The sequence below is a fragment of the Pelodiscus sinensis genome, chromosome 7, assembly GCF_052426305.1.
Source record: "Pelodiscus sinensis isolate ZL-2025 chromosome 7, ASM5242630v1, whole genome shotgun sequence".
Taxonomy (NCBI): domain Eukaryota; kingdom Metazoa; phylum Chordata; order Testudines; family Trionychidae; genus Pelodiscus; species Pelodiscus sinensis.
Window position 1 is genome coordinate 52,583,522 of NC_143058.1, and position 21,702 is coordinate 52,605,223.

The 21,702-nt window shown below is 40.3% G+C and overlaps 1 protein-coding gene across 1 annotated transcript in view; it reads left to right on the top strand.

Moving 5' to 3' along the window:
• Positions 1-21,702, top strand: part of ZNF804A (zinc finger protein 804A) — a 266,520-nt gene that overhangs the window by 237,222 nt on the left and 7,596 nt on the right. The window contains exon 3 of the mRNA XM_006121707.5: positions 20,726-20,856. Coding sequence (XP_006121769.3) covers positions 20,726-20,856 — 131 coding nt within the window. The remainder of the gene's footprint in view (positions 1-20,725; positions 20,857-21,702) is intronic.

Here is a 21,702-nt window from a genome sequence, read left to right on the forward strand (position 1 = left end):
GCACTTCAGAATTCATATTAGCTTTTTAAGTCATAGCACATCTCTTGTTCATAGGGCTAAAAACTATTTACTTTACACTGGTAGGGCAGGGATACAATGCTGATCTGAAAAGTTATATTTAATGTTTGTTTTTTCATAAGGAATGTCTGTTTTCCTGAAAAATACCTCTCTTGTTAAATTATCTAGATGCTCCTATCTAAATTCAATTAAAACAAATGACATTTGAATTTGAAACAGAAAAAAGTTGTTTCCAAAACCTTTAACAAAATCAGGCTTTGCTATAAAATGTCTGAATGAGTGTTTATCACAAAAGAATGATAGTTATTATTCCATTATATTAATTTCTACCAAATAGGTCACCATATAATAATATATATGTTACTTAACAAAAAATGATTTCTTAGTGACATTTTATCCCTTTTTCATGCTTTTCCCAAGACAATATGTTTCTGAGAAACAAAAGCAAACTTTAAATATTTAAAGATCCACACATTTTCCAACATCATGCGGCTTATGTCAATCTAATTCAAATCATTCTTGTTCTCCTCTTCACCTCTACCCTACGTGTCACCCTCAGTGTACAGATAACATCATATCCTGCAGCAGGGTAAGAGCCTGTACTTAATTTATGGAGCATTAATGAAGGATTTTTATAACGTGTTATGTAAGACTGACTACATCACGATAGCATTCAGCTTTCTAAATGGGTAAAATTGCTGAGTATTACATACTGAATATTTCACTGTGATAGCTGACAAGTAATCATGTGTATAAAAGCAGTCTGGTCAAACTGCATGTTTAGGATATTTTTTGTTAGCTTCAGCAAAAATCTGCAGAGCACTTCATAAATATGAAGCCTGAAACCAAAGAAAACAGTATAAAAATGGAAGTAGCATCTTGCCTATCAAATTAATTTTACTAGATAATGAAAAGATCATAAAGCTGAGACACATTTGTGCATCTGGAAAGTGGTTGCATATGCTAAGTCTCTTGGTTTAAAGATGTTTATTTTAATGACTTTCTGCCCAATCTTGCTGGTATTACGTTAATGGTAAAACTACTAGTGAGTTCAATGGGATCAAAGGCAGACTCTTGAATTATCAAATGAAAATTGTCAATAACACTTAAAGATGTTTCTTCAATAGAGAGAAAGAAAGACAATTTGTGTATGAGGTCTTCCATGCCCTGTAAGAGTCACTTGACCATTACTTTAAAATTACCTTTAAAACATGTGCAGACTTTTTTGAACAAGTGGATTGGTTAAGAAGATAGGCATCCAAAGGCTATTTTCAGAATTGTTCTTGCACTCCCCATGTACAAGACAATCATGACTCAAGCAGATGTAAGCTAAGTGATGTAGAAGGTATTGCTGAGATACAATTCAGAGGCAGCAGTTGGGTCATCTACATGCAAAATTGTTTACTTATCTGTCTCTTATTAATAGCAAGCTCAGTTCACCAGTCCCATGGATCATTTCTTATATGATGGCTTGGGCTATCAAGGAATGCCACCTGCTCACCCCATATCTCCCTTTGCCTGAGTTTAATAGCCCTTCACTACTTATTTGTAGTTACAGACTAACTTGCCTATCCCTCTGAACCAAATAAATTTGTTAGTCTTTAAGGAATCACAATACTCTTGGTTGTTTTTTTCTGAATCAGACTAACACAGCTGTCCCCTGAAATATGGATCTTCAGAGATTTCTGAACTACTAGAGGACAGTGTGAGAATTTAGGCACTAAACCTGAAGAAAATTAATGAACTTAACTTTTCATACAAACTGCATACAATGCAGCTTTTCATGTCTATAAGTGTTTTCAAGATTAGGATCTTACAAAGTAGAGATAAAGACAAGTCATTCAGGACTGCTTCTTATCAAAATAAAGACCTTGGTAAGCAAAACAACAAGAGGCAAGTCAGATAACCATGGGCTATTTGAATTGCACATGTTAAGGCAAGTTAGATTTCTAGACGACCAATTTTAGAGTTTTAAGAAATCTAATGAACATGATATTGTGATAGGAAATATTACTATCTAAGTGTGTCCGCATGGAAGAAGATGAGAGCATTACATAGGAACCCATAGTTAAATACAGAAAATTGCAATTTCCTTTAAAGGAATGTACAGAAGCAGCAACCCTTATGTTTTCAAAAGGGCTTGGTCAAAATGCTGAGTATAACGAACGTGCTCTAGGAAATGGAAAATGAAGACAGAACCAAACTACTATTTATACAATCAGTTCATGTTTGCAAACTAATGCTCAGGGCAGCAAAATGCAGAACAATTAATGAGCCAGTGATGTTAAATAAATAGCATAGGGCCATGAACCTGTCCTTGCAGGACCCCACTAGAAACTCATCAGTTAATGGTGAGTCCCTGTTTACATGTTGAGACCTATCACCTAGACAGCTTTTAATCCATTTAATGGGTGCCAAGTTAATTTTATTCTTTTCTAGTTTTTTAATCGCAATGTTGTGTGGTACATCAAATGTCTTGTTGAAATCTCAATATATGGCATCAGCCCTGTTATTTTATTAGCCAAACTGATAATCTCATCAGAAAAAAAATAATCCAGTTATTTACACAGGATATATTTTCCATAAACCTGTGCTGATTGGCATTGATTACATTATCCTCTTTTAATTGTGTCCCATATCACCCATTCCATTTTACCTGGGACTGATGTCAGACTGAGGTCGTGTCTACATTGCACACTAATTCAGGGAGAGAGATTTTAAGCATTCATCAAGCTATCTCATGTGTTACCACACAACGTTTTGATTAATCTAGAAAGATATAAAATTAACATGGCACCCATTAAATGAATTAAAAGCTAACTAAGTGATAGGTCTCAGAATGTAAACAGGGAATCTCCATCTAACTGATGTGTTTCTAGTGGGGCCCTGCAAGGACAGGTTCATGGCTCTATGATACTTAACATTTTAATAAATTACCTGGAATAAACTATAAAATCATCACTGACACAATTTACAGATGAGACAGAAATTGGGGGAGTGGTAAATAATGAAGGCACTTACTGACATAAAGCAATCTGGATCTCTTGATAAAATAGTACAAACTATGTGTTTTATATGGCTATATGAAAATGTACTCATCTAGGACAAGTGGGTCTCAAACCTTTTGGCCCGCAGCCCACACTGATCAATACAGACCTTTCCATCGACCACCAGCCAACCACCAATGATAACAAAAGGGTGTGGGGGAAGGCAGGGAGGGACCTGACCAAGAGGTAGGGTGCAGGAGTGGGGTGGAGGTGGAGAGGGTTTGGGACAGAGGGAGAGTGAGGTGCAAGCTCTCAGCGGGAGGGAGGGTGTGTGAGGGGAATGGGGGTGTGTGGTTTGGGCATGAGGAGCATGTGAGGATGATTACTTTTCTCCATGCTCCCAGGCACCCCCCCCCCCCCCGCTACTCCAATTGGCTCATGATTCTGGCTAAGAAAGCAGCAGGGAAAGCTTCCAAGAGAACAGTTTCCTGTGCTGCCATTCCCCCAGCTGGTGGGAGGGTGAAGCAGCAGAGCATGAAGCCACTTCCTTCTCCTGAAAGCTAGATCTGGCCCATGAAGCTCATCCTCCAACCCTCCAGCAGGAAGCTGGTGCTGGTGCTCCAACCTTGTGGGAGGTCATGAGGATTGAGTGCCAGTGTTAGCTCCCCACAGCAGAACAACCAAACAATGGGTACTTAAGAACAATTTGCACCTTCTCTAACTGACTTTCCCCCCCGCTTTTTCCCTTTCTTCTCTTCCCCCCCCCCCCCCAACCCTCCAATTCACTACTATTTATTTTGGAACTGGACCTTTAATACTCCATTTAGCTGAAGAAATGGGTTGTGCCCACGAAAGCTCATGATACCAGCTACATGTTTTGTTAGTCTTTAAGTTGCTGCTAGACTATTCGTTGATTTTTAATTGTTTTCAAATTTATTTGGGTATATGCTTACATGAACTCCACTAATTAAAATGAGTCATTTTTCTTTTTTGTTCTTTTTCAGTCTGGAGTGTACCAAATGCCATGACAGTTTCTTGTTTGCTTTTTAGTTAGATATAACCTAGAACTCTTTTCCCATTGGATTGTGCTGATTTGTCAAAACAAAACTTCTGTGGAAACTTATCCATGTCCCTGAAACTTTGTTTAGTGGGAGCTGACACACTCTAGAATAGAAATGTATTGAATGGTGAGGTAATGCCTTGGGATGCAGGAATCAGATTCAAGTCCAAACTGCAATTCAGGCAGATTTGGGGCTCCTGAACCCCACATGAATGCCCTAACCAATGGGCTATTGGCTGTTCTGATACAGGTCTGTCTCATATCTCTCCCGTTGGAACAGTACAGTTTCATACAAATAATTAAATATTCATTGTGGAGGGTCTCGCTCAGTTGGTTTGTTTTATTTCTTCACAAAAATATTTCAAAAGATCTCAGTTTTTGTCCCAAAGTGGAATGAATCAAAACACTGAAACCTCTAAATTTTTCAAGAATTCCTTTTGTTCAAAGAGCATTTTAAATATGCGATGACTGTACTTGATCGTTTAGAAAAAAAACATGTCTACAAATAACTTCAGTGGGAGCATTAAGCAGTAGTGTAAAAACCTTGTGCTTTATTGGTTAGTATATGAAGAAGTTGTGTAAAGTTGCTGTCAGAATCTGAGGGAAATAGCAAAGAGCTCAATATGAGGTACTGAAAACTCCCTATATTCAAACTCCCCTAAAGGATTGCTTCATTACCAAGAGGTAAACCCAGTAAATGTTCATCTCTGTGAGATTGATGACATGGCAGCACCTCCGTACTCTGAGAAGAGGGAGGGATAGGTCCAAAGAAGGAGAGTTTGCGTCAATGCTAACTATGATCTTCCCTGTTCCTCCTCCTTCTCTCTGAAATATGTATATATGGGGAAAAGAGGATGTGCTCCTTTCCACTGGCTCTCCTGTGATGCTGGGAGCTAAGGTGATCACCAAATTTTGTTTTGAGTGTAGCATACAATGAAACAGACAAACTTCTGAGAGGGGTTTTCACTTTCCATCTGGTGTCTCAGAGACTGAGTTGTGTGTATGTGTGGCAGGTGGGGCAGGAGGTTAAATGACATTGTCACAACGTTGGTGGGTTGCAGGATAGTTGGTGGGTTAAAAGTGGCCCTACCTAAGGTCTTTATAACTCAATGGACTTCTTGGGCCTGGGCTCAGAGCACAAAATTGCGCAGGGGGGAGATATGTCTTGTGCAGCATGTGGCTTCCCTAATAACTACCTCCTGTTGTGGAATGGCATAGGACTCTAAGGGTACACCTACACAGCAGGGCTAAAGTTGAATTAGGCTATGCAACCTCAGCTATGTCAATTATGTAGCTTAAATCAAAATAGCTTAATTTGGCCTTTGGCACTGTCTATACAGCAGGAAGTTGAAGGAAGAACACTCTTCCTTCTATTTCCCTTACTCCTTGTGAAATGAGGGTTACCATGAGTTGGAGTAAGAAGTCTTCCAGCTCACAATATTTCAAAATAAAGGCTTGTCATGTAGACAAGTGCTATGTTATTTCAGAATAATGTGAGTTATTCCGAAATAATGCTGCTGTGTAGCTGTACCCTTTCTTCCAGCCAGGATCCCAGCCAGAGTGCAGGGCCCTCATTCCCATTGTCAGGTTTGTAGAACCCAGAGATATTGGTGCCCAGTTCACAGCCAGATTGGCTCCTCTATGCCAGGCACAGATGCTGGAACTTTAGGTGCTGTGGATGCAGCAGTAATCCCTGGTTTGAAGTCATTAACATTGTATACAGGGCTTACAGTTTGGTTCAATGGTTCTCAGTACCCTCACAAATTGTTCCAGCATGTTTGAAGCCAGGTAATTGAAGGGAAGGGGAATGGTCCGTGTTGGCTACGGATTTTAATAAAGTTGCATCATCTACAGTTAACCATATTACAGCATAAATGTTTCATTATTTCACATATATTTAAAGCACCATAACGTAATTTCTTCCCTTGGTTTCCTGCTGATTCTTGTTTCTTATGACTGTCAGCTCCCTGTGGTAGTGACTATGGGTATGTCTACACTACACAGTTAATTCGAAATAACAGCCATTATTTTGAATTAACTTTAATAGCATCTACACATACAAACCACTATTTTGAAATAAATTAGAAATAATGGAGCCCTTATTTCGAATTTGGTAAACCTCATTCTACAAGGAATAACACCAAATTCGAAATAGCTAATTCGAAATAAGTGCTGTGTAGACACTTATTTCGAATTAGGGGGCCTCCAGCCCTTCCCAGGAAGCCCTGGTGGCCACTCTGGGCACAACCAGGAAAACTTGTCTGCTCCCCCACACAGCTCCGGAGCCCTTAACGGGGAAGACTATGGCCACAGTGCCTGTGCCAGTTGCAAGCCTGCCAGCGCACAGCCAGCAGACTGTGCACCTAGCACAGGATGAGCCAGCAACCCGCTGCCACCCAGCTCTCCACTGTTCCCCAGGACCAGTCTGACCAGGAGCCTGCGAGGGGCCACAAAAGGTGGGCACCTTCCTGGTCTAGTGAAGAGATTGTGGGCCTCATTGAGGTTTGGGGAGAGGCCTCCAATGCCCATGATCTCTGCACTAGGCACAGGAATGAGGCCATCTACAGCCGCATGGCTGCCAGCCTGGCCACCAGAGGCCACATGCGCATCTAGGAGCAGGTGTGGAGTAAAATCAAGGAGCTGCGGCAGGCCTATGCCAGAGCCTCCCAACCAGGGGCTGACCCAGAGGCCTGCCCACACTATGAGACCCTGGACTGCATCCTGGGGGGTCAGACGGTCCGTGCCCCCTTGGTGGTCATTGACCCCAGGGCAGAGGGCCCTGCCCCTGACATAGGGAAGAGGAGGAAGAGAAGGATGACGGGAGCCAGGAGCCTGCAGGGAACGTGCCATGCACCCAGGACCCCCGAGCCAAACCAGAGAACCTGTCAGCAGCCTCATCCAAGGCCGAGGAGGCCTCCATATGTGAATGCCAACATTGTCCCCTTATGTGGGCCGGGGGGGAGGGGATAGGGAACCCAGGGGCCGTGCATGTGGGCCTTGCCAACCACAGAGCAGGTGGCAACCTGTGCATCTGCCGTGCCAGTCGGGACTTGTGGTCCCAGCTGGATGCCATGCAGGGGCCCTGGCCTGTTCCCCACAGGCGTCTACACGTGAAGGCACATGACAGGCTCCTGACCCTGGGGAGAGACACTGCACACTGCCCTCCCTCCAGACGCCCCCTCTACACAGAGGCAACCTGCATAAGCACCGCTTCAACGGTGGATCTCTCCACACCAAATTGGTTCCCCATGGATCGGTAGCTATCCGGCGTGGAGAGCTTCCAGAGGGCAATGGCCACCTTCTCGTGGAGGGGAATGGTGAGCTTCATGCGTGTGTCCCGTTGCCGCAGAGCAGAGGCGAGCCACTAGCAGAGCTCCAGGAAGGTGTCCTTCTTCATCCTGAAGTTCTGGGTCCACTGTTGGTCTCCCCAGTGCTCCAGGATGATGTGGTCCCACCAGTCACTGCTGGTGTCCAGACCAGCAGGGTCCACTCCTCCAGGACCCACAGAGTGGGCAGGAGGAGGGCCAGGGGGCTGGCCTACAGCAGAAGGTGCCAGGCAGTCTCCAGCAATTGCTGCCAGGCTTGCAGCAAGACATTCAACATGAGCACCAGAGTACCCAGGGGTGGCACTTGCTCCATGGTGCCGAGTGCTGCGGTGTCCCAAATGAGGACGACCGACGCAGGCAGAGAGGAAAACGGGAAAACACTTTGCTGTCCCTCAGCGAGTTAGGCAAGCAAGCGGGAAAACTGAGAACCGGCTGTCCAGAGGGGTCCCTTTAAGAATGAGCCTCAGATAGCCTCAGACAGCAGCCACACAAAGGAACTACTGACCTGATGCCCTGCTGGACCTGGTTTCAACTGCCCTTAAATGCGATCCAGAGTCCAATCAGTGTGGACGCACTAGTTCGAAATAGCAAAATGCTATTTCAAATTAGTTTTTGTGTCTAGATGCATTATTTTGAATTAGCTTATTTCAAATTAACTAATTCGAAATAAGTTAATTTGAAATTGTGCTGTAGTATAGACATACCCTAGCTTCATGTAGTTTGTCACCCGGGGCTGAATGAGCACAAATAATGATATGTTTAATATAGTATAATAAATAACAATGTGTTGAATGGAGTTTCTTCTTTGTTCTTCTATTGGGAGGACAATTTGATCCCTTTGGACCAGTCAAGGAGCTTAGCTCCCTAAACTAAAATGAGCAATCAAGTCACAAATGTGCCAACTGATCTTGGCCATGATGCAATCCCTCAGTGTTTCTGGTTCCCATCTGTAGAATGGGAATAATATTAACCCTCATGGGTGTTAATGAAACAATGAGTGGTGTTTAGATACTACATTGATGGGAATCATTTCAGCACTAAAGAGATGCAGAGAGAAGCAAAAGTACACTGATAGTAATTCACTAATATATTTCTTTTGAGAGTTCCCTCATTTATAAATAACTGTTATACTCAAAGTGCTGAATATTAAATTATGGTGCTAATGTCCATTCAGGAATGAACTGTTCCCGTTAGATGTCTAATGCTCATATTAATCACTTCAGTTGTGTGATGTCTGTCCTGTGGTTCTTTATCCATTCTGTGACTACTACTCTTTTAATACCTTTCAGGGTGTTGCTGTCTCTCTACTTGGTTGTCTATCCTCTTCAATCAGAACATTTTTATGCTGATTAATGTCCTAAATCCAACTTTCCTAGCTGCCAGGTTGGGGGACTAGTTCATAAAAATGTTTTAACTCTTTTAGGGTATGTCTACACTAGCCCCCTACTTCGAACTAGGGAGGCTAATGTAGGCATTTGAAATTGCGAATCAAGACTGGGATTTAAATATCCCGCTCTTGATTTGCATCTTCCCGGCTGGTCGCCATTTTTGAAATGTACAAGTCCAGACTAACTGCCCGCATCTACACAAGGCAGAGATCCAGTATTTCAAATTAAAGCCCTAAATCGAACTACCTGTTATTCCTCCTGCAAGGAGGTTTAACAAGTAGTTTGATTTAGGGGCTTTAATTCGAAATACCGGGTCCCTGCCGCGTGTAGATGCGGGCAGTTAGTCCGGACTTGTAAATTTCAAAAATGGCAACTGGCCGGGAAGATGAAAATCAATCGTGGGATATTTAAATTCTGGGCTTGATTCGCAACTTTGAATGCCTACATTAGCCTCCCTAGTTCTAACTAGGGGGCTAGTGTAGACATCCCCATAGAGACTATCCCAAATGACTGTCACTAAAACCTTTATGATGCACTGTCTTTATGGAAATGCAGTTTTACTGGTGTGAGCCTGATTCTTGTCTATGCAGGGCCTAAAGTGGCTGTAATCTAGAGTGTGCAAATTCCACATTTATGGGGAGAGAGAGAAAATATTTCGTTGATGGGCGGATTTTAAAGTAAAATGGCAAGTGTCTGAAGCTACTTCATAGTGTAATAGCTGGGTGAAACCTGTTGTGGATTGAGTTAAAGGCTCATTTAGATTTACGTTTAAAAGCACCCTTCACTTATGACAGTTGTAAGAACCATTTAAGTGACTGCACCTAAAATAAAGCCCAATAGAATTTACACAAGAACTAGCATTATGTGGATGGAAGATTCCACTAGGTATTGTGACCATGTATGTGAGACAAATGGCAGAGACAAAAAGCAAAGATGCCAGTGATCATAATATGAACCTCACTTTCCTCTCTCAAAAAAAAAATGGAGAGAAAGCTTCGAGAGTTTATACTGTAGATGTGTTGGCTCCGGACTTGGAGCCGTAAGCTAAGAAACCTTTTGGTTTTGTTTGCTCCTGAATTTGGAGAAGCAGGAATTTGTACAGTCCTTGTAAATAAATAAGACTACACCAAAGAGAATGCCAGACTTCATCAATTTTTACTTCCACCTAGAAAATTCCATCCCCACTACCAGCTAAGGTAAAAAAGAAGCAACAATATTATAAACTACAGGGAAATGTATCACTGAGCATAGGGTGGAATTTTCTGTACTCCTGCTCTTACTCTACAGGTCAAGCAAGAAGCAAATTTTGCTGTCACCGTATTTTACTACAATAACTTTATGCCTCTCTTGACCTGAAAATGAGTTCCATGACCTGGATATTTGTTCAAATCAGAAAAATTCCACATAATTTGGTGGAGTGTTAGGCTGTGCTCAAGAGAAAAGCAGAATTATAATAGGAGAGACGCTGTAAACCAAGGGAGTGGACTTATTAGTACAATGAGCAGAGAAGAGAGACTCATTATCCTTTGCACTATTCAGCAAGATTCCATCCCCCCACCACTCACACTTTGATAAGCTTCATGAAAGTTTCACTGTTTTCCAACAAACACATCAGACTTCCTTTGCGTTATAGAGGGTCGACTCTGTTAACACTGGATGTATTATAGTTTTTTAAAGTATCAAGCATATTAAAGTTTTTGGGATATGAGTCACACAACTTTGTACCTTTGCTCATGTCTCCTCTTAGTACTGCATCATGTTCCACATTTCAGTCTTTAAAAGTGTTGCTAGCTTGAGTGTGTTTATTAATTTATGACTTCTCCATGTCTTTAAATCTATTAGTCTGAAGTGCTATTGTTACAAGTGCTTATATCTTGATTTTTTTTTAAGAAGTGCCCCTTTTCAAGTTAGTAGAAGTACACTTAATGCAGTTATGTGCTTTAGCTTCATAAGGAGCCTGCTGCATGGCTTAAATTAGAATTTACAGCAGAAGAAAAGTAACATGTGTTTGATGTGTATGCAAATATTTGCAGTGCATGGCAAGTCCCAACTTCTAACATGGCCAAGGACAACTATATTGACAAATACATAATAAATACGAAGAGCTGGTTTGTAACTCTACAGCATCCTGTGAGTACCCCAGGAGCAGGACAGGAACCAGATTGAGATTCTGATATTTCCAATAGGATTGCAGCTTTGCTTTTGCTTCAGAGGAAAGTCATTCATACCAACCCTTTTGATGACTAGGTTACTTCTCTTTCCTGCAGTATCTTATGGATATGTACATGGACATGGCTCCACCACCTTCCCTCCTGAGCCAAAGGAGGAACAAAAGCCTGGTGCTAGCTGTTCTCCCACAGTGCATAGGCTCTAATGATGTAGGTAATGTGAGGATGGGCATCAAGGGTTCCTTACTTTCTTTTACTCCCCTGTATGGGTATACAGCAGGGCACTCAATTAGGTCTATCTAAGTACTAAAATATGGCTGTTAACATCTTGATATTTCAGTTGGATTCCTGTAATTGGAATCTCCTTAAAATTAACGGGGTTCAACATGAATATTAGAGTCCTTCCATGGATCCAGTGGCAGGACTGGAGTCTCTGTGTCAGCGTTCCCATTGTGCTGAACCTTGTGATGTCATTCACCAAGGCTGTGTCTACCCTGGGCCACTAATTCTGGAAAAGCAGCCGCTTTTCCGGAATAACTTGCCAGCTGTCTACACTGGCCGCTTGCTTTTCCGGAAAAACACTGACGATCTACTGTAAAATTGTCAGTGTTTTTCCGGAAACACTATGCTGCTCCCGTTCGGGCAAAAGTTCTTTTCCGGACAAACTGTTACGGAAAAGGGCCAGTTTAGACAGCACAGTAGTTTTTTCCGCAAAAAAGTCCCGATTGTGAAAATGACAATTGGGGCTTTTTTCCGGAAAAGTGTCCGTGGCCAATGTAGAAAAGTGCTTTTCCGGAAAAGCATCCTGCCAATGTAGATGCGCTTTTTCCGGAAATACTTATAATGGAAAACTGTTCCGTTTTAAGCATTTCCGGAATAAGTGGCCCAGTGTAGACACAGCCCAAGTGAATTCAGAATGGATGTAGAAGAACACGTAGAAGCAAAAGCATAATGGTAGCCTCTTCTTTGCATTATTGCAAACGACTACATAAGGTGCAGAGCAATGGAAAAACAGCTTTTTTAGTTATTTCAGTGAAATCTCTTGCTTAGATCATTGATCACAAGCTATTTGCTGTGCTCTCCGCTTGCTAGGATGCCACATCTCTTGTCTTGGCTTTCAAAAAGAGGGGAAAACATGCATTTGGAGATAACATAAAGGTAATTCAGGACTTAGACCTACCAATACTTACTGCAAATTATATTTGGTATGACTAGAAGTGGGTTCACTGACTATGCATGCTTGTATGCGTTTGCTGAATTAAATGCTTCAGCACCAAGTAGAAAATGTATATAATACACAGAGAAGATTAGATAGTGGGACCTTTCTTTTAACCATTATACTTTTTGTGCAAGGATTGAAATGTCAGTTATAGAATACAAATTACATAGTATAACTTCTTCCAATAACACCTATAATGATTAGATTCATCACCATTGCTTATCACACAAAGGCCCATCCAGGTCCAGCTGAGAGGAGAGAAAGTCTGTAACAAAAAGTTAGATGGAGGAAAAACAAACATTCATTGAAAAATTAGCTGTGAAAATTAAACCTCACACAACTCGTGCCTACTTATGCGCAACAGACAGAATAATTTGCTTACTTACCAACATTGAATATTTCATCTCTACTTAAGCTTACATGTACTGCAAAAACAATTCCTGATTAAGCTGATAAGGGACTCACATTGACATCATGGCATTTGCTTTGCAATACTGTATTGTGTGAAAGAAATACAGAGCAGTAGAGGCTCCTTTTGCATAGAAATGCCAGATATGCATCCATGTATATCGGCCCTTAATCCAACTCGGAATGCAGCTGTATTAGGAAAACTTTAATCATAGATCATAGAATCATAGGACTGGAAGGGACCTCAAGAGGTCATCGAGTCCAGCCCCCTGCCCTCAAGGCAGGACCAAGCTCTGTCTACACCATCCCTGACAGATGTCTATCTAACCTGTTCTTAAATATCTCCAGAGAGGGAGATTCCACCACCTCCCTTGGCAATTTATTCCAATATTTGACCACTCTGACAGTTAGGAACAAATTTTCTCCTTCCTCCTTGTGACACTCTTTTAAATACTTGAAAACCGCTAAAATGTCCCTCCTTAATCTTCTTTTTTCCAAACTAAACAAGCCCAGTTCATGAAGCCTGGCTTCATAGGTCATGTTCTCTAGACCGTTAATCATTCTTGTCGCTCTTCTCTGTACCCTTTCCAATTTCTCCACATCTTTCTTGAAATGTGGCGCCCAGAACTGGACACAGTACTCCAGCTGAGGCCTAACTAGTGCAGAGTAGAGCGGCAGAATGACCTCCAGAGTTTTGCTTACAACACAGCTGTTGATACAACCTAGAATCATATTTGCTTTTTTTGCAGCAACATCCTTTTTCATAATCATTATGTTCTGATACTGCGCCACGCAAGGATCAAGACCTCAAATTATGCAGTAAGCACAAGTTTATAACAATTCACAGCTGAGAGCAGATATTGAACCCTCTCTTCAATTGGTGAGCAGTTTCTCAAAGTAATAGGCCATTAATTTCAATGGGAACCAAGTCACAATATTATAATCATTATAACAATTGAAATGAAGTACAATTAAAGGATGTTTTCTAATTTCTATTCAGCTTTGGCTCAGCTTCCTTGTGAAAGTTAAAAAACTAACAACCCTTTTCTCCAACAACACTGTATCTTCTCTTGTCCTATTGCATATGCATTTTTTATTCACTGCATCAATGACTCATTGGAGAAAAACATGAGCTCTGCAACATGCAGTGAAGTCCCTACTTTTGTGTTTGCCAGTGTGCTTTTCTTTCCTCTCGTGTCTACATTTTTAATATCCGTAACCATGCTAAGTGCTCAGAATGAAATTCATAAATGAACTACTTTAAGTTTCAAAATGTAGACATAACTGGGGTCAGCATCATATAATCTATTGGAAGAAAAGAATACACAAAGGTAAGAAGTCTTATGAAAAGAGTCCAAATGTTTGGTCTTTTGCTTTGGAGTGCAGCTATCATAGGGTATGTCTATAGTTGCCCCCTAGTTCAGACTAGGGAGACAAATGAAGCACACCGAAGTTGCTAATGAAGCACGGGATTTAAATATCCTGTGCTTGATTAGCATATTCGTGACCAGTCGCCATTTTAAAATGCCAGTTGCCCGATTTAACTTGCCACGTGTACGAGGAGTAACAGTTAATTCAAAAGAAGGGTTTTGGATCAGACTACCGCATCTACACACGGCAAGTTAAATCCAACGATCAGCATTTTAAAATGGTGACCAGCTGTGAAAATGCTAATCAAGCGGGGATATTTAAAGCCCGTGCTTCGTTAGCAACTTCAGTATGCTTCATTTGCCTCCCAGTCCGAACTAGGGGGCAAGTGTAGACATACCCATATACCCAAAAGTCTTACTTGAATTGTTTAACCTTGCACTTTTTTTTAGCAGAGTAATAGACACTTGGTTTTGTATTGACTATTTAGGGAGCACACATAGGGTAAGATATAATTACCTTTAAAATAATCTCATTGACTCATCATGGTTTTTCTCAAAGGCATACACAGCTACTGGGAAAATAATATGGTACTTATAGGGGGGAAAGGAGTACCCGTCCATCTGTGAGCATAATATTTCACTTATCTTATTTCTCAACATGTTTTTTGGTATCTGAGAACAGCTGAATGGACAGATGGAATAGCAGCAGCATCACCCGCTCTGACAAAGCTAGGCACAGAGTGTAGCTAAATAAATTGTGCTATGTTGCATTTTTTTTTTTACATCAGTAAAAAAGAGCAAAATGTTGGGGGGGGGGTATAGAAAGAATAGTAAAAGAAATATAACACACATTTTACAGGAGGTTTCTGCAAACTCCACTTCCTGTACGAACTATTACTATAAGATAAGACCTGATTGTGCCTTGAATGTCATGAAGTCAGAAAACCTGGCACAGTCACTTCTCTGTGTCCAAATAGCTAGTCAGTTTTGGCAATCCCAGGGCCCCCACATGCCAAGAGCCACAAAAATGGTGGCATAACAAACTGGCCTCAGACACTGCTTTTCAGTCTATTTACCTTCAAACAGGAGAAAATATTGGCAGTGTGGTTATCATTTTGGGTGTGTCTAGACCACAGGGTTTTTTCGAAAAAAGTGGCCTTTTTTCGAAAAAACTTCCCCTGCATCTAGACTGCTGCTGCATTCTTTCAAAAATAAATCAAAAGAATGCGGCAGTTTTTTCAACTGCGGAAAACCTCATTTTACGAGGAAGAACGCCTTTTTTCGAAAGTGCTCTTTCAAAAAAAGGCTCTGTGTAATGAAAACTGTGCTTTTTTGAAAGAGAGCATCCAGATTGCCTAGGTGCTCTCTGTCAAAAAAGCAGCTTGCTTTTTCAAAAGTACTGGTTGTAGTATCTTTCAAAAAAGTATCTTTCAAAAAAGCCTCTTTCGAAAGAGGCTTGCAGTCTAGACTTAGCCTTCCAGGGATGACCAAGCAGTAGAATAAACAAGCATGTAAGCTGCGTCATTTAAAACAACCTTCCCAACACCTTTTGATAACCCAATAGCAGTCTATAGTTCCTGACCAAGGTACCTATTTGTTCTAGAATTCTTCGACACATCATTGCCAGCAAAACTAGTACAAATTCTAAGAAAATAATATTCTTTAACTGACCACCAGAACTTCCCGTGGGTGGTATGCATCAATCTCCCACAGAAGAAGTGAACTGAGCCAGCAGAGAGAGCTGAACAAACCTTAATATCTGTTTCCAAAATCTATTCTGTATTCCAGAATGAAATGTCATTGAGAGCAGGAGGCAAGGATTGCTGCTTACCCAGGACATAATCCTGCAGCTCCTTGTAAATCAAATAGAATAGCATGGCCATGTGGTACCAGGTGTGGCTGCTGAAAAGTGAGAACAGAAGATATGTCCTGGGACAATGACTCGACACATAACATTTTAAAACTAGCTATTTCAGTAGTCTAAGGTATTCACCTCTACGTATCAGAAGTTTTTGACTAAGGGCTTTTCTTCATTGCAACTCTTTGCTGAAGTTAGTATATTTGAGTTACTCCACTTGAGCTAGCCTAGCCTAAATGAGAACAGATTGAGAGTGCTCGCATTGTGAAAGCACATTATTGTTACACAAAGAGATTGGATTAGAAACTGATGAGTTGTAACTCCAGTTCTGAGTTAAGCCCTGCTGTGTAGATGCACTCTAGATCCAGTGGGAATAGCAGTTCTACAGGGTGTGTCTACACAGCAAGGCTTAATTCAAAATAAACTAAGCAAATTGAGCTATTTCAATTGTCTAGCTTATTTTGAAATAGCTTCTTTAAAAATTGGGAGCATTTACACAGCTCTTATTTTGAAAAAGAACACTCTTCCTCTGACTTCCCTTACTTCTCGTACAATGAGGGTTACAAGAGTCAGAGTAAGAAGTCCTCCAGCTTGACAGTATTTTGACATTATTTCAAAATAACTTCCTGCTGTGTAGAAGCATACTAAGTTATTTCAAAATACCAATAGTTATTTCAAAATAATGTTGCTTTGTAGACATACCACAGGTGATCACAAGAGCAGCACACAGTAATGAGGGCTCCCTACAGAGCTGACTCACTCCAGTCTTAGTCTCCTTCAGAAAATGTGAGGAACAGAGAGTTGTTTTCCCATTTCCCAATCCCCCACCCAACATATACCCACTCGGAAGCATAATGGGGCCAGAGATGATTTCACTCATCCTGATCAATCCAGACATATTGCATCTTCCTCCATTTTCTTTCCCTACAAGTGGTTCAGGACTGCAGGATCTGGAGCACAAAGGATCTGAGCCTGGTGGATTCCTGGGGATTTGGGTCATGTCTTAGCTACAGAAACATGACAAAGAATCCTTCCCCAATGGGCAGAAGTAGAATGACTTCTTCCCTCTAGCCAGGATACAATAATGCTCACCCAAGGGAGGAAGGAAGAGGGAGATAGCCACAGAAGGCAAGGAAGAGCTGGCCTACTACAAGAAGTGGTGGGACATTGGCTGAAAACCTTCCCTTCGGGCCAGCTGAAGCCTCAATGAGGCAGAATAAGCTTTCTGAGGATACAGGCAGGGAAATCTGGTTAATGTTGTGAGCCACACTGTAAATGTTTATTTTAATGTTTGCTTTTAATAAGGTAGCATTGTAATTGATTATTACATGTATTTGTTTTAGTTGAGTTGTCAGCGTGTGTTTGTCTGTCAGTATTAAAAGTGTAACTGGCTTGACTGTTTGCAGTTTGTTTGGACTGCAGTTAGATTTGAAAGTTTGTTCCATTTACATTGTAAGTGCTATGTGTGGGTGCATTCTGTGAATGTAGGTTTTCACTGTGCTTGTAGTGTACCTTTTCCTTTCCCATTCTTGCTGTGGTTCTCTGTGTGTGTCTGTCGTTGGGTTTTTTGCCCTTGCATTTATCCACCTGGTTCTTGTATAATTATTCCATAGATGAGGAAAAATTGCTGATTTAGTTTGGCCTCTGGCATATACACTGTACAATATCTTATTTCCTTTGATGCCTACTATAGTTCAGAACACTGTGGCAGTTGAGACTGGAGATTCAAGGCAAAAAGACAGCTGAAATTGTGTAGGCAATATGATGGGCTACATTTTCAAGTGTTTTATGGGCTTTTATCTATAGGATTCCCATTGATTTTAATTGGAGTGGCATAGCTAAAATACCATTCAATATTTTGAAAGTTTTCCATGTTACTTATCCCTGACCTTCTATTTTTTATAATGAACATATTGAAAAACTGGACCTTTTATGTGAAGTTCACGCTAGAACAAAATTTGCATTATTAGAAGGATGAGAGTGCACTGAGGCAAATAGCTGAAATGAGATAGTGTGTGGTGTATGAGTTGGAAGAAAGCAGAATAATTTAATGAGGAAGCAGCCTCTCATGCACTATAGAAAGTATGAAACAGGCTATAAGAATGTACGGAGGCAAATTTGCAGGTATGGTTTGAGCTCGCATTATGTGCAGCTATTATAGGATACTATAGTACAAAAGGTCAGTGTGAGACTGTGGATCTTTGTGCAATTTTATAACATACAGCAAACAATGCAAAAGCAAAAAAAAAAGATATCTCAGAAAGCGGAGTATAGCAAATCAATCAGACTAGCATAAATGTTGCTCAGTAAAAGGTTTCTTACAACATACACCTTATTAATAAACAAAGTTATGAATCTTGATTGTTACATGCATATGTAACCCATACACCTAATGAGTGTGTTGTACTATCCCAATGAATGGCACCAAGACCACTTACAAAGGAAGTAATCTCTGTGTTCTACAGCCTTAGCTGTAGCCTTAGCTGCAAGAAGTTTGTGCAGTAAGCTCCAGAAGTTCCAGGTTCAATTCTGCCTGTTGGCAATATACATATATATCAAACTCATTTATATCAAGAGTTATTCTCATTATTTATTACTAGAGCAAAAGGACAATGGAATATGTGGATGATTTAAAATGTTATTATGGCAAGAAAGGAAAAATTATTTCACTGGGAGGGTGGTGAAGCACTGGAATAGGTTGGCTAGGGAGGATGGAATCTCCATCGTTAGCAGTTTTTAAGGCCAGGATTGACAAAGCCCTTACTGTAATTATTTAAACTTAAAAAACAACAAATGGTCTGGTAGCACTTTATAGACTAACAAAATACGTAGATGGTATCACGAGCTTTTGTGGGCAAAGCCCACTTCTTCAGATGTATCAAACCTGGGTTAAAAAAGAATTAGATTCATTTATGGAGGATATGTCCATCAGTGGCTGTTAAGCAAGATATTCAGAAATACATACTCATAGACTGGGTGTTGCTAAGCCTCTGAAGGCCAGATCCTGAGACTGGATAATAGGGGATGGAGACAGTAAACTAGGTCAGAAATTTGGAAATGTGCTAAAAGCCAAGAACATAAGAATGGCCATAGCACATCAGCCCAATGGTCTATCTAGCCTCGCTTTCAACAATGACCCATGCCAGATGCTTCAAAGGGATAAAAAAATAGGGCAATTTTCAAGAGCTTCATCCCCTATCATCTAGTCTCAGTATCTGGCCTTCAGAGGCTTAGCAACACCCAGTCTATGTATTTCTGAATATCTTGCTTAACAGCCACTGATGGACATATCCTCCATAAATGCATCTAATTCTTTTTTAACCCAGTTATAGTTGTGACCTTTACAATATCCGTTGGCAACAAGTTAAACCCTCTGCCTATTAATTTAATAGGTTGACACTGAAAGAAGATATGAAATATCTTATAAAACCAAAATCTCTGGTAGCTTGTATGCTTTACTGTGACCATCTTCTCCAATAGATAAAAACTAATAGACCAGAGACAAAAATGGTTTCAATGGAAGATTTGATTAAACTTTAATCTGAAACAAACTGCTTTTTCGCATGCTTCATCTGCGGCAAAGCTGGTGTAGGGTGAAGAGAGGAACACCCAAACAAATAGATAATTTTGGTGAATTGCAATGAGATAAAGCTGTGTTAAAATATAAGGCAAACTCGGAGAAATTGAGATGGTGCTGGAGAATCAGGTCAGAAACAAAAATATGTGGTTAGTTGGCATCCATTTCCATCTGGAGAGGAAAGTTCGTCATTCCATTGCATACATGAAAAAAGTGATTGCTTCAATATTGGGCAAAATAGAAGAAGATGACCGCATCAATGACATAGAGTAGAAATCTGCAAAGTGTCTGTGAGAGGTATGGTTTTGAAACTCAACTGGAGCACAATTTTTGCCATAATCTGGAAGTTAGCTGTAGCCAGGAAAGAGAGACTTATCATTTGAAAAAAAAAAACAACTTTCTTTTTCTCAAATTAGCAACACAGAAGATAGTGGGAGCTGGTGAAACAATGTAGAGGCAGCAGTTATGTTTCCAAGCAGGGGGAAATTAAGGTATAGACACTGTAAGTCTGTGCCTAATGCCCCAAATATTGGAACTTTGTGAGATAACAAAATTCATGTTACATCAGCCTCTCAACTTCTTTTGGAAAAAAATATATCATCTAGGGTGGTTTCAAAGAAAAGTTTTAAAATGTGAATCACATTGTATCTCTCTGAGCATCCAGACAGCATGAAAAAATGAATTGCCCCAAGTAGATCCATGGTGTATTAACACCAAGATCCACTGTTCTGCATGGCTCTGACAGCACCAGGCCATCAGAAGACAGTGTGACAGATCAAAATAGTTGATAGACATGATCTACTAACCACCACAGATGAAATACCTTGGCTGTTGGTTGAAGTATCAGCTGGGTGGCACCTAGCAAGAGTGGAAAATGTTAAACTATCTCACAAGTCCACTAAAATAAAATTCTGGGTTGTTTTGGCCAGTATATCGAGAATGTCTTTCTCTTCAACACAGAGGGGGAATGAAAACCTGATGTACTGCCTTTCTATTTTATGAAATTACACCAGGGATAAACTTGATCTAAATGGTTTCAATAAAAATATATAACACACCATTATTCAATAAATGTATTTCAGGAATCAACCATGCAATAATGTGGTGGTGTTTTTAAAAATATTTCTGAACTACTGAATCATGTGATTACTAACTAATAATAATAATTTCTAACAAATAATAAAAAACGCAACTGAACATCGTCAACAGAACAGAATAACACATAGTAATGGTAATGCTATAGTGTATTAACATACTCAGCCACACAAAATGACAGTCTTTTAGTTGTTTACCAGGCATGTCAGGGATTATCTTTTTAGTAAATATTTTTATTATTATTTTAATAGAGACTCAAGGAACTGAAACAGAGGGAGTTTGCTCGAAATGTAGCTTCCAAGTCCAGAAAAGATGAAAGGAAACAGGAAAAGGCTCTCCAACGTTTGCACAAGTTAGCTGAACTGAGAAAAGAGGCAGCATGGTGAGTGAATAGCTACTGAAATGGAAAAAGCACTGGAAAAATAATCCCCAAACTATTAGCTGGGCTGTGGGACACATGACAGTTAAGATCCTGATCCCAGAGCAAGGTGCATATATTTTTATGGCAAGCTCTAAGCTGCATGTATGCAGTAATTTGATCTGGCACTATGTGAAGAAATAAATGTTTAACGTTACTTTTTTAGTGGAGCTAAAATGGTATGTATTTTTAGTTAAAAATATGTTGCATATATATTTCATAAAGCCAGGCACAATGTTGAAAGCATTAGTGAACTAGGTCAAGCATTTGAAGCTCGGCATTATTTTATTAATGAGGAAAGGATACACTCTATTTTTCTGGGATGTAACAAATCTATGTGACTTAGTGTTTGAACTGCTCACCTGGGAATGCATCAGGAAATCTAGTTTTAAATTTAAATAGCTAGAGAAACTATCTAGGGGAATACCTTAAAAGAAAATGTTCCCTTTCCTGAACACATCAGGGTGCATATCCCAACCATAACAATTACTTCTCACCAGACGTATATTCCCTCTGGAATCTGGAAATATATTCTTAGTTGACACTGATACTTCTTCATTTGAGGTGACAGCCTTCTTACCAAAAATGTACTTATTTATTACACAGAGAACCCAGTGTAAAAGAATTTGAACCATTTTAAATGTGCTCCAACAGAGATCAATCCATCAAAGAAAAAATAGTTGGTGGTTAATGTGTAAATGAAATGTTTATCCAGATGTTATCTATGGCCAGAACAGTCTCACATCAGGGCTATATCTACACAGCAGCATTATTTCAGGATAACTGACATTCAAAAATAACAAAGAGCAC